At 41.5% G+C, this 13,334-nt stretch overlaps 1 protein-coding gene across 10 annotated transcripts in view; it reads left to right on the top strand.

Moving 5' to 3' along the window:
- The window catches only part of birc6 (baculoviral IAP repeat containing 6), a 111,549-nt gene that overhangs the window by 93,060 nt on the left and 5,155 nt on the right, over window positions 1-13,334 (top strand). For all 10 annotated transcript variants that reach the window (XM_088610136.1, XM_088610139.1, XM_088610137.1 and 7 more), the window contains 7 exons: window positions 2,064-2,271; window positions 3,973-4,118; window positions 6,291-6,401; window positions 6,755-6,972; window positions 8,151-8,312; window positions 8,901-8,978; window positions 12,641-12,829. In XM_088610136.1, coding sequence (XP_088466262.1) covers window positions 2,064-2,271; window positions 3,973-4,118; window positions 6,291-6,401; window positions 6,755-6,972; window positions 8,151-8,312; window positions 8,901-8,978; window positions 12,641-12,829 — 1,112 coding nt within the window. The remainder of the gene's footprint in view (window positions 1-2,063; window positions 2,272-3,972; window positions 4,119-6,290; window positions 6,402-6,754; window positions 6,973-8,150; window positions 8,313-8,900; window positions 8,979-12,640; window positions 12,830-13,334) is intronic.

Genomic DNA, 13,334 nt, shown 5'->3' on the forward strand with positions numbered 1-13,334 from the left:
TCTCACAAAGCAGCAGAGCGTGCTGTGCATCACACACCCACAACAAGCTTCTCTTGCTTGTTTGTGCGGCTGCCTCTGTGACCTGCATTTTATTGTCTTGTTTGGGAAAGAGGGAACAAGACCACATGGCATAGATATGCTGTCCAGCTACAGAATTGATGGCCCATTCATGGCGTCAGGGCCATAAGATTAATTATCTTTTAAACTGCATGGCCCCACAGTAGTCATCTCCCACATCTGAGTTCTTTATTTTTCCTGTCCTTTCTCTCTTTTTTTCCGGTGTATTTATGGTTCTGCACCATAGCATTGTGTCTTGCAGTCCTGTTCAATTAATATTTGAGTTTTCGAATACTGGTGGAGTTGGCGTAGCTTAGTTTCAGTGTGTATGTGCACAATTCATCACTAGCCAGCCTGCTTATTTCAGTGTGATAGAAAAAGACTAGCTTTTAGTTCATTTATTTAAAGGCTGTTTTTATTTTGTTGCTTGAAGGAATGTCCAGGGGTAGAACTGTTAGCGTGGAAGGGAAGGTCACATCTATAATTTATCCTCTTCTGCTAGATCCATCATTTACACAGTTTTGAAATCTTCATTCCCTACATTTTTCTTTTCTTGTCCAGGATTAAAAATGGATGTAAGTTCCTTAGGATATTTTTACTTTTAGAATATTATTCAAGTAAGCTACATGTGCAGTGATCTGTTTGGGTTCACTGCCATAAATACATGACCACATTCTGCTCAGGTACACATTGCACACTTTTCTGAGATGTTGCTTTCCTAATCCTGATGAATTGTAACCTTTTTATATTACGAATGTTTTTTCCTCCCACGGACTCGTCTTCTGTAAGTTGCAATACTGGGTTAAATAAATAACAGTAAATGGCCAAAGTGACCGTGTGGGAGAATGTAAAGTCTGACATTGAGAATATCCAGCCCACAATTCTGCTGGAAAGCACTTCTCCAGACGTGCCTGCCCCAGTCCCAAGCAGACCCAGCTGAGACGGATTAAGAGCAGATGCGGTCAGACATGTTGCAGCATCAGTCATAAATGTTACTGTCATTTTGCAGTAATTGCCCAAATGTATTCAGTTTATAAGGAGTTTAAAGGCTTCCTTGGTTTCTCAAGGAGAGGGAAACAGTGATTGGAATACAGATTAAAGGGGAGGTTGGGGTATTGTGGAGATGTACCTAACCTTCTGCTGAAATCCTAATATAAATGTAAAGCAAGCAGGTGAAGCTTACAGAATTGTAACTAAGGAACACATCTTGGTTTATTGTACCACTTTGCTCCTCTTTAGAGCTTCTCAGCTGTTGCAAAATCCAGCATCTGTGTAAGTAGCTAGTGTTCCATGAATTGGAAAAAATGACCTGGGTTTTTAGACTTCGATAACTTGACAAAGTCTGCTTGAAGCAGGTGCTGATGCTTGTGTGCTCCGTTTGTAAAAAGCAAGGAGATGTCAGATGGGGCATTGTTGATTCGATTTCTGACCGACCCAAACTGCAAACAACGTACAAAATAGACAGTGACTGTCTTGTGGTATCAGGTAAAATAGTCTGGTGTGGATTGCAAGTGCATCAGAAATAAGATAAGGGAAATTAGGGAACCTTAATGTGCATTTTCTTAAATAGTCCGTGCCTGGCCAGGTAAAGTTACAAGTCTTAATCACTGATATGTGCAATATACAAAGTAGGCAGTAACTTGGTTTTTAGGTTCATTTCAGTGGTGTTTTAGTGATCATTTATTCCACAGAGCTGGTTGTTACATAATCATCTAACTTTACAACATTCAGCGTCTTACTTCCCCGTGTTGAGGAACAGCACCGACCGGCCATGGCTGTGCTGGCTCCCTCTTTCTAAGGTCTGCATGTTCGAAACTAATTTCTCATCAAGAAATGTAGAGGGAAATAGACATATGGCATGTGGTCACGTGTGGCAACAGCTGCGCCATCTTTACTTAAGCAAGCCGTGTTCCGTAGTTCCTTTGCAGCAGGTGAGTTGAGAGTTGAGTGTCTACCGCTGGACGCTGCCGGTTCCTGACGTGGCCTGTGCTGTGCTCTTGTGGCAGTGCTTGACATGGCGAGACACGTGCCCCTGTACCGGGCCCTGCTGGAGCTGCTGCGGGCCGTCTCCACCTGCACCGCCCTGGTTCCGCTGCTGCTGCCGCTGTCCGGGGAGCCGGGCGAGGAGGAGGAGCACTCCGAGAGCCCCACCTCGGTGGGGATGCTGCTGGCCAAGATGAAGACCTGCGTGGACACCTACACCAACAGGCTCAGGTCAGATACCGCCCACCCTGTCTCAAGCCTAATAAGCCACTTCACTGCTGCACTATTTCGGTTACCCTAAAAATCTTACAGTCAAGTCCTGTCCTTGTGCCCTTTTTAGAATTACCCAGAGCCAGTCTGTGGTTTAGTGAAGTCAGTATTTAGCATTTAATTAACATTCTAGTGGTAGCCATACCTCATTTTTCCACGAGTTTCTCCCAAGTTTCTCATGTCTGCATACCTTTGTCACCCAACGTGCTGGGAGTTCAGCTGTAATCATTCTGAATCATTAAAGGAATAATCACCATGAGGTTCAATGGACTGTGTGCGCAGTGCTAAATACTGGAAAGAAGCTGACAGTCAAGTGTGCTGGTGTCTCATGAAATGTAATTATTTAATCAATATTCTTCTAGTGTTACTCTAACATTTCCGCACCTTTTCAGATGGACAGTAAGACGGTCTCTTTTAATTAAATTGGTGCTAAATTTGCAATGGTGCAATCTGTGGATACAGTTCGCATTCTTACTCACAATTGAAACAACCCACTTAACGGTCTTTGAATAACATTCCTCCCCCCCCTTAAAACCCACTGGGAAAATACTGTTGGACCATGGTGATTTATTAGTTTTAAGCTGTCCAAGCCCTGTAATATCTCAATGTCACTTATGCTAAAATTACTCAGTACCGATGCATTTATGTAGTTGACATTGAACTATTTTTTGTAAAAGCCGGATTGAAATATTAATTACATACATTTGCTATTTGTTTTAATGTAATGTTACTTCTACATAATCTCAAAAACTACTACTTAAACCTGAACCATTCTTTTACTCTAACAGGACAGTATGCTTTGCCTTATGAGTAGCCTCTGTTTACGTATTGTTTTTGATCTCACTCTTGCTGATTCTGATATCTTCTTTCAGTGGTGCTTTTACATTCACTCTTTTTTTCTGTCTTTGAATCTTGAGTTACTTTAAGATCTCTGCAGAACATTCTCTTCGTTTTGATTTTTAAGTTATTTTCTCTGAACCATTTACAACATTTTCCTAAACTTGAACTTATTAGTTACAGGATTAATTTTTTAAACCTTTCAAATGGTTTTTAAGTGTAACTATTTGATTTGCACCTGTTTCGTACTTGGGAACTGTGTCTTGCTTCTTCCTAGTGTGCTGGCCTTGAATTGTAAACTATCATTTTAGATTCAACTTTAGAAATTTGCAGCATACAAAGGTATCCATACACAGAGTACACACCATATTAAGGTCATAATTTTTACCATCACAAGCAGTTTCAATAATGAAAATGTAAACGTTAATTGGCATGAATTACTAGTCAGATCAAAAGATTTCAGTTATAGAATCATATATTTTGTGAATAATGTAAACTACTGTGAAAGGCTTGAAGCTTCATTAAAAAAATGTGTGAAGGTCTTTCAGAGATTAGTTTCATTAGAGATTTTTTGGCAATCTTGGGAAAGGGTTGTAGTTAAATGATAAAATAATAAGAGAACTTTACAGGAATTTTGCAATTGGAAAGTTGTAGAGCAGCAGTTTTAGGACCCGAACCTACAGTCGCCTGAGACTTGTTTTTGTGGGTCATGAGTTCTTCCTAATGGGTTCTCTCACATGACAGTTCAGAGCAATTTCCAGCGGCCAGCAATTTGCTTAAGGTTATTTCTTCTGTGCACAATAGTGATGTTACTCTTTCTTACAGGTCTAAAAAAGATAAAAGCAAAGGGGTTGTGAAAGCAGAAGCATCAGACCCTGAGCCAGAAGGCCTTACTCTTCTGGTACCGGACATCCAGAAGACAGCAGAGATTGTTTACGCTGCTACTACCAGCCTGAGGCAGGCACATCAAGGTGCAGAGCTCGCCGAGTCCTGATTTATCCATGATCTTGTCATTCAGAGCCTTTTCTTCAAGCCCTTGGTAGAGCTCATGATTCATAATAAAGCATTTCTGGGAATCTGATCGAAGCAGAGGAGTGGGTATTGCTTTATTAACTCACTTCAGAACCAGAAGAACTCGATCATCTTGATAAGATGATAATGATGAGGTTTTACCAGAAGCATTGGTAAGAAAGAACAGTGCAGTTGATCAGGACAGTGGCCATTGTGTTTATAATTTAGCACTTCATGGTCTCACTTAGAAAAAACAGTAAGAAGTGCTCAAATATGGTAGGAGTGCTTCCTTTTAACAGTAATTTAGAGTTGATTTAAAAAGTTGTCATTATTGTGCAGTAATTATAGCATGACTTAAGACCGAAAAGGTCACTCTGCTTGAAAGTACAGTACCTCTGTTGAATGTACTCATGTAGAAGGAGTATTCCAACATTAGGTTGTCAACTTGTTATACAAGAAACGTTTACAGTACCATGACTCAAGAGTTCAATTGAAAAAAGTAGTGTGGTGAAACTACAACAAATACACAAAAAACTTGCATTTAGTTATTTTAAGATATCCAGGATTAAGGTACAAGGTTAATACAGGTGAATTAAAACACCTAGATGGAAATGTTTAGTACCGTTAAATATTTGTTGAAGTTTCTATGCTGAAACCAGCTTGACTTTGTTTGTTTTTATTTAAAGCAAACCAATTTTCTTTAAGCATGTAATATTTTTAATTGTTTAATATTCATAATCAGTCTTTCTTTGTTACATAATGAGCAACGTGCACAGAGCTCGATCCTGAAAGCCTGAAACCAGACTAAAGTCTTAATTAATAAAAGACACCTTACAGTATAATCAATTGTGTGTCTAATAATCTGCTGAAACAAATGCACTGTTGAAAGTGACAGTATATACCTTTGGCTCTGTAGCCAGATTACCAGGTCGTCAATGCAGTGCTGCAAACCCAGGTGTCCCATTACTACCAGGGAATAAAGAGCTGCTCATTGATGAGTGTGTGCTGTTGGATTCAAACGTCTTGCCCTCCCCCTGCACCACATACATTATCAGTTTCCTCCCTTGCTTTGCAGTCGTTTGTAACACAGAGCCCCTCAGTGGCAAGTAAGTAAATGTTGGGGATTGCCGCGATACAAAACCACATATCCATATGCTGGCACTTGAGGTGCAAAATCCATATCATAAGTGTAAGCTGACTTGTGGTGAACTTCCCTCCTGAGAGATGCTTCACTTGTATGAGCACATCTTCACAGTGTGGTGGCCGGCTGAATAATGACAGATTGACACATCTGGTACATAGTTTATGACTGTGCAAAATGATATTGAAATCCATCAATGCATAATGTGCTACAAAAAATGAATCTATTGATCAATGTTATGTATCTCTCGTTATAGCGGCAGACCAATTAAATGCACCAATAACCTGATAAGGAGAACCTCTCTGCTGGGCACAATAGTAGATAAACGGCTAGAATGACCTTCCATTAGAAAGACTAATCTAGTCAAAATAAAGTGGATAATTTGAATTACTTTTAGAAAAGAACACATCTTGTTGTTTTGTGGTGTATTCAGTTGTGCCAGGTTTAAGCAGTATTTTCTCTGAGGTTGGCCATGACATTGGTATCAAATAAATGTGCTTTGTTGGGTTTAAACAAAATGGTTTGAAAAGAGGCTTTACAGCAGCACATTATTTAATGGCATTATCTGTGACTAGCAACACTGTTTCACTGTAATAGGAAGCCTCCAAATTGAAACAGATGATTTGTTAAATGATTTACAAATAAGCTTATAAAGTAAATTAGTACTGTATTCATATATTTCCCTTAAATAAGACTGTAAGGTGCACTCAATTATAGTGAGTGCACTATATGAACCACAGCTCTTGTGCTGAAGCTGTGGTTTTATGTGGATATTGCAGATTGCAGCATCATCTCAAGACTGAATGCATAAAGCTTACAATCAAGAGGAAGACTTTGAACCCATCCAGCTCATCGGGTTGCTAGTAACTAATTGATCCAGGGACCTAGCCGTTTCTTGAAAGACGCCAACCGTATCGACCGCCACAGCGTCACCCAGTTGTTTACAATGCCTGTCTCTAATGGTTTTGGTTGGACTTGTTTTTTATAACAGAGAAAAAGCTGGCAGAATCTTCCAAGAAAACAGCTGCCAGACCTAAGCCGCTCTCAGTTCTGCGTTCCCTGGAGGAAAAATATGTTGCTGCCATGAAGAAACTGCAGTTTGGTAAGTGGCGAACAACTGTGGGAAATGTCCCCGTCCCCCACGGCTGGCGTTGTTCTGATCCTCCACAGCTTTGGAAGTGTCAGGATTCCGGATTCCCTCTGAAAATCTGGCGAAGCGCGGACCGGCTGCCAGACCATCGCGAGCTGCTACATCTGTCGTTTGTCATTCACGCGTCGGCTTGATTGCTGGACTCCGAGCTGCCGCCCGCTCTTGAATTTGCAGGCAGGAGAGGTTTCAAGTAATTGGATTAACAAGGGAACAGGAACCAAGGGCAGCGAGGAAAGACAGTCCTTGATGAATGCACAAGCCAAGCACAACCTTTTTTTTGTTTTGTCTTGTTTTTTGTTTTCCAGACACCTTTGAGATGGTTTCTGAGGACGAGGACGGCAAGCTAGTGTTCAAAGTGAATTACCATTACATGTCTCAGGTGAAGAACGCCAGCGACGCCAACAGTGCTGCCCGTGCCCGCCGCCTCGCGCAGGAAGCCGTCACCCTCTCCACCTCCCTGCCGCTCTCCTCTTCCTCCAGCGTCTTCGTGAGGTGTGACGAGGAGAGGCTGGACATAATGAAGGTAAAGGCCCTGGACTTCTCAGCCTTTCTAAAATCATGAGCCGTGTCTGCTGAATCCTGAATATATGAACACGTCTGGTACACAGTTTGACTGTGCAAAATGATATTGAAATCCATCAATACATAATGTGCTACATATCAGAAAAAAATAATATATTGATCAGTTTTATATATCGCTATCTGATTATAGCGGTAGACCAATTAAATGCACCATTAATTTAATAAGCAGGACCTCTCTGTTGGACACAATAGTAGATAAACAGCTAGAAAGACCTTCCATTAAAAAGACTAATCTGGTCAAAATAAAACAGAGGCGGCTGGCCTGCTGTTGAATAGTGTCTGCCACTCCTTTTTAGCCAAAACGGTGTAGGTGACTCTTGCTTTGCAATGCGAAATCAAACATATGCATTACGGTCACATACAGCCTTTGTAAACATGCACATGTAGTTTGTGAGTCCCGGAAGCTGGACCTCCAGCTAGAAGCCCAAAACTGACAGGTTAAAACAGAAACTGTCCTCCATGATTTCAGTTTGGGTGGCGTGGTGCAGCTAGCATTGCTGCCTTGCAGTCCTGGGGCCTCGGGTTTCCTTCCACCTGCGTGAAATTTGAACTGCATGTTCTCCCCATGTTTGAGCAGTTTTCCCCCAGGTGCTCTGGTTTCCTCTCGCAGCCTAAAGACACATTAATAGGTTAACTGGCTTCTGGGAAAGTATCAGTGTGTGTTCTGAGATGGGCTGGCGTCCCGCCTTGTGCCTATTGCTTACCAAGACCATGTAAGAAAAGGGATGAATGATCTCAGTATGAGTTATTATTCAGAACTATACTATATACCAAAGACAATGTAAAATGTTTCCTTCTATAATTATTTGGTAGATTGCAGGACTGAGGAAAGACTGCAGCTGATAAAGGGTGTTAAGGGTATTAGTATGTGATTTCTTGTAATTTGTTTCAAGTGCAGGGTTTAAATTATGGCTTTAATGGCATTCTGAGTGGCTGTGACCCCACAGGATGATTAATCGAAGAAGAATTAAAATGTGTTTCTTTAACCATAATAAATATTGTCTTGTTTTAATTTGAGAGCCTTTTTGTTAAGAAGGCAGTGACATTGTTTTTATTCCTGGAGAGAAAATTTGCAATGTTAATGTTCAGCGCCTTTGTTTTCTTCATGTGCTCTTCTAGGTTCTTATCACTGGCCCTGCAGATACCCCTTATGCAAATGGTTGCTTTGAGTTTGATGTGTATTTTCCTCAAGACTACCCAAACTCACCTCCCCTCGTCAACCTGGAGACCACTGGAGGACACAGTGTGCGCTTCAACCCAAATCTCTACAACGACGGAAAAGTAAGTCATGTCGTTCGCCACACATCTGAGGCGAGGCTGCGGCCCGTTTCAGTCACACAGTGGCGCGTGAAAGGCGAGGTAGCAGATTGCATGGGAAAGGCTCCGTTCAGTCTTCCACTTTCCAGACGTCTACTTTCTGGAGGAGCGGTGGCTCTATGGCTCAGGATCTGCGCCTGTGGCAGGAAGGTTGCGGGTTCAAATCCCACGGCCGGCAGAGGAATCCTACTCCACTGGGCCCCTGAGCAAGGCCCTTAACCCCAATTGATCCAGGGCTGACCCTGCGCTCTGACCCCCAGCTTCTCTCCCTGTCTGTGTGTCTCATGGAGAGCAAGTTGGGTTACGCGATAAGACAAATTCCTAATACAAAAATGTGGATATGGCCAATAAAGTGATCTGATCTTATCTAGTTTGTGTTGCTTTAGTGCTCCTGACACACAGGGTCATGGATTATTGCCACTGATGTTCCTTTATTTCATGGCTTACAAATCTCACATGGTAGATTTAAGATGACAATGTGGGGGGGAAAAATGACTGTTGCGGTTTCTTTAACGAAAGAATCCTCATGTTTCCCTTTCATTGTGTTTGAAGGTGTGCTTAAGTATTCTCAACACCTGGCATGGGAGACCAGAGGAAAAGTGGAACCCTCAAACCTCAAGCTTTTTACAGGTAAGACAAGTAACTGACACCATGAATTCTGCTTTACGTTGTGTTGGCATTATTACGGTTTTTCAATTCAAATTGTGGATTTAGAATGGGGCTTTCATTAAAATGTGATTATTGATATGATAGTAGGTGCAAAAAGATCATACCACAAAGCTAGATACAGTATGCATAAATTAAGGGAGAACTCCGTTATGTTGAGTCACCCTAATCAGTAACTATCCACACAGGGACGGCATCTAGCCTCCATATTGTTTAGTGCAGTATGTCACCATCTTGTTTTCCCCCCACAGACATGTGCTTTCCACACCTAGGCACTATGCCAGGTAGAGCTGCTTCTCAGTCCCATAGCTACAGCTTGGCTGATGGTGACGTTGGTGGGTCTGGTCACTCCAGACCTGCACCAGATTAGCAGTGTAATCCATCGTGATATGAAGCTTTAATGTGGTACAAACATCAGTGGATGGTTCGGTACAAAAGGGCTTTTTAGTTTTAGATCTGTGGTACGGGATTGTAAAGCTGTGATATCTTTTTGAATTAAGCACTAGATTCACTCTGGCTGTGGTGTCTGGGAAGCTTGTTTATAAGGTTGCATTTATCAGTGTAATAAAGCTATAAATCCTATTGCCCAAGATAGGAGAAATGTACCCGCTGCCTGGAAACAATAGGAACTGTCTTCCCAGTGTTTTTTTATATTGCTATTGTAACATGAATGATTCTCAAATACTGAGTGGCTCAGTTATTCCTGTAAAGCATTTTAAACAAGCAGTTTACTTGGTGTCATCTTTTTATCATAATTAAGCAGTTGATTAAACTGAAATCATACTGGCACTTGGTTGTCATCCCATTTTCCTCATTGTTTTAGTAAACTATAATTGATCAGGGATAAAAAAACAACATTGTTTTATTTTATGATCATTGAGTAATACTGTACCTAGCAATCTGTAACTTGGCCTTTTTTAAGAAATGAAACTAGAGCTTTTATTTGGGCTTACTTGCAAGGAGCAAGTTTGCAAGACAAAATCTGTGTTAGAGGCCCTACTGAAGTAAGACTTAATGTTTGTTGTGGTTCCTGAGAGCAATTCAAATGAGCACAGAACCTTGGCATGATAACATGGCATGGGCACTGAACCTACCATCCATCTGTGGACAGCATTTGCTACAACAAAGAGAAGGAAATATACAGTCAATATGAGATTTTAACTTGTCTCTGCATTGAGTAAATTGTAAAAATATTTTACTACATTGTTTTTCTCCTAGTATATTTATACCAATATTTCAAAGCATTTGAAGGCAGAATAACTGGACAGTGGTGTCATTAAAAATGTGTTTATTACTGGATTAAAGAGCAGATTACAGTCCCATCTATAACAGGGGTCTCAAATGTGATTCCTGCCTTGGCTTCTGATTCTTGTTCCAGTCACATTCTCTGTTACATAGCTGGTGTAGTTATTTAATTTGCTGTATAATTGCATTACTTTTAACCAGGCTCTGAGGAGATTTATAGATAACTGTACCTGAAGTGAATGCCTTGTGTAATCAACTGTGAAAGACTTTACGAAAAATCCTATATATGTCCAATTTAGAAAATAATTTGGTTGTTTAATTGACTGCTTGAGTTGGAACACAGAGCAGAGCAACACAAGGACCCGATCCAAGACATCTGAGGTTTTAAGCCTTAAAATGTACACACATATTGGGTACATGAACTGAAAGGCATATAGTGTTTAGCATTGTAAACACATGACAAAAATCTATCCATGTAAAATCAGTGACAGTAATATTTGTCCTGTGATCTGCATTTATTTGATCATGCTTGCAAGAATGAGGAGGTTTGTTTTTTAATCTGTGAGTATCAGCAGCTCTTTGATGGGTCTCTTGCAGTAAAACGGTTTGACTGCAGCAAATCTATATACGTTTATCTTTTTTCATGGGTGAATTCAAGCTGTTCACCTTGCAGGGGGCAGTAGAAGTTATCTTTAGAAGCATTTAAAAGCAGTAGTGAAGGACAAGCTGTTCCCTAGGAGCTGGACGTATCTGACAACAACACATAAGTTGTAAGAAGAGAAACAGCTTAGAATGTTCTGCCGATTAACAGAATAGAGTGAGATGCTGAGAAACGACTGAGAAATCTAAGTGACACTGTAGTCACTCCCTTGTGTTGTTGTGGGCATTTTAGTTGAATATGTCTGCACTATATTATAACAAGGATGGCAATATACTCGGAAAAATGCACTTAATAAGCATTTAAATTAACTGTAATGTTATGCAAGAGGTTGATATTACTGTATGCTGCAGGGAAACGATACTGTAGATGTACAGTTTGAGTCAACAATGAAAGAATTATGCAATAAAAGAAAAAAATAAGAAGCAGCTAACATTACAACCAGTGTGTTTAGTGCAAAGGCATTTTTCTAGTCTATATCAATATTAGGACAAATGTACATCATGTGGCATTAGCTGAATTGTTCATTTCTGAATTATTGCAGAAAGCAGTGGAAACTAGGCAGTGAGCTCTATAATGCTTCGCAGCTGCTTGGCCTACTCACTATTGTGCATTTTCGACATCCTTGTCACATCCTGCATGTCTGTGTTTTGGTTTTATCAATCTGTGTGCGATGCCAGCTTCGCTCAGGGGGTCAAGACGTCGCTGGTATCGTCGAACCATCTGCACATCCCCCAATGGCGTCCGCACGCGCTGCAGGAGCCTCGGTACTGCTCTTGCTTCTGGTATCACCTCTAGCCCCAGAGCAGCTCTGTCCTTCACCCAGCACTTTCCATTAAATGCTACTTTTGTCCGACCCCAGCGATCCGGTGTCTGTAAACACAGGATCTCTTAGCACACGCGCTCTGATGAACAGACGTTCATCCGCGGCTCATTGTTCACTGGCTGTCGGTAAACGTGTAGTCCGTCGCCTGGGATAACATTGTGAGCTAGATATAAAAGTAATGCAGCAGTGATATTCACCTTGGAACACAAAAACTGTTTTTTGGGCCTATGGGATGTTTCTTTTAATTTGTCCCAGTAGCTTCTTCGATGTTCTTCTTCACATTCTTCTTCACATGTTCTTCGATGATGTTGGCTTACAAAACATAAAGGCAGTCGTGCTGTAGCTACTCAGAAAATATATTTCCGAGTAGTCAGGACCTCGGTTTTACATCTCATCCAAAGGACGGCGCCTTTTTTCTTACATTGCAGTGTCCACATCACTATACTGGGACATTAGGACCCACACAGGCTGCAGGGTGAGCACCCCATACTAGTCCCACTAACACCTCTTCCAGCAGCAACCTTAGATTTTTCCAGGACTCTCCCATCGAGGTACTGGCCAGGCTCACACCCGCTGAGCTTCAGTGGGCTGCCAGTTGTGAGTTGCAGGGTGATATTGTAGCTCCTGGCTGTGTCCCATTTCTCTGTGCTTTGCACTATGGATGGATGGAGGCAAGTCACTAACCAGTCTAATTTGCAGTGCCAATATCAATTCTCTGATATTCTTGTTGGCTTTGATGTCGTCGTTTTTTCACAGACATTTTTGATTTGCAGGTCTTGTTGAAAGAAAACCCCAGTTTGATGAAGACGGGCCGTACACCTTCGTCTCATTTTCCTTTCCCCGGTGAAACGGCGATCGGGCCGCTGACGCGCTGTGACTTGTGCTCCCTGCCCGCAGGTTCTGGTGTCGGTGCAGTCTCTCATCCTTGTGGCAGAGCCGTATTTCAACGAGCCCGGGTACGAGCGCTCACGGGGCACACCGAGTGGCACGCAGAGCTCCAGGGAGTACGATGGCAACATCCGGCAGGCGACGGTGAAGTGGGCCATGCTGGAGCAGCTTCGCAGCCCCTCCCCGTGCTTTAAAGAGGTACCCAGTGTCTCGGCTTGCCTTCCTGGGCATGGGGGGGCGGGGCAGGGCTCCGCTGGGCTGAAGAAGGGCTGAAATATCTGGCAACAAACCCATTTCGGCACGTCAGGTCCAATATAATAGTAGAACACTTCACTTTATGTACTGCCTTTCAGATCTCAAGCCCCTTGGCAATAACTAAAAAGGACAAATGAATGAAAGTTACAAAGCAGGTACAGAAGTTCAAATTAATGTTTTATGCCATCTATGATATTAGATATTAGTTACTTTTACCAATTAATACATTTGCTAATGTTAATATACATATATTCAAAATCGTGTTTTGAGAATTATGATTTACTTATCACAGAATTCTAAATTATTAAAAACGTATAATTTATATGTTTAAACAACGTTTAAGTGCCAGCTTTACTTGCTAGAATTGTAATGGTTTGTAATAAAAGGAAACAAGTGTCTCCTGCGTGTATTGAACAAGATAGTGAATGAGAGGCTAGTCAATCATGAA

Source organism: Lepisosteus platostomus, chromosome 17 (genome assembly GCF_059453375.1).
Source record: "Lepisosteus platostomus isolate fLepPlt1 chromosome 17, fLepPlt1.hap1, whole genome shotgun sequence".
Classification (NCBI taxonomy): domain Eukaryota; kingdom Metazoa; phylum Chordata; class Actinopteri; order Semionotiformes; family Lepisosteidae; genus Lepisosteus; species Lepisosteus platostomus.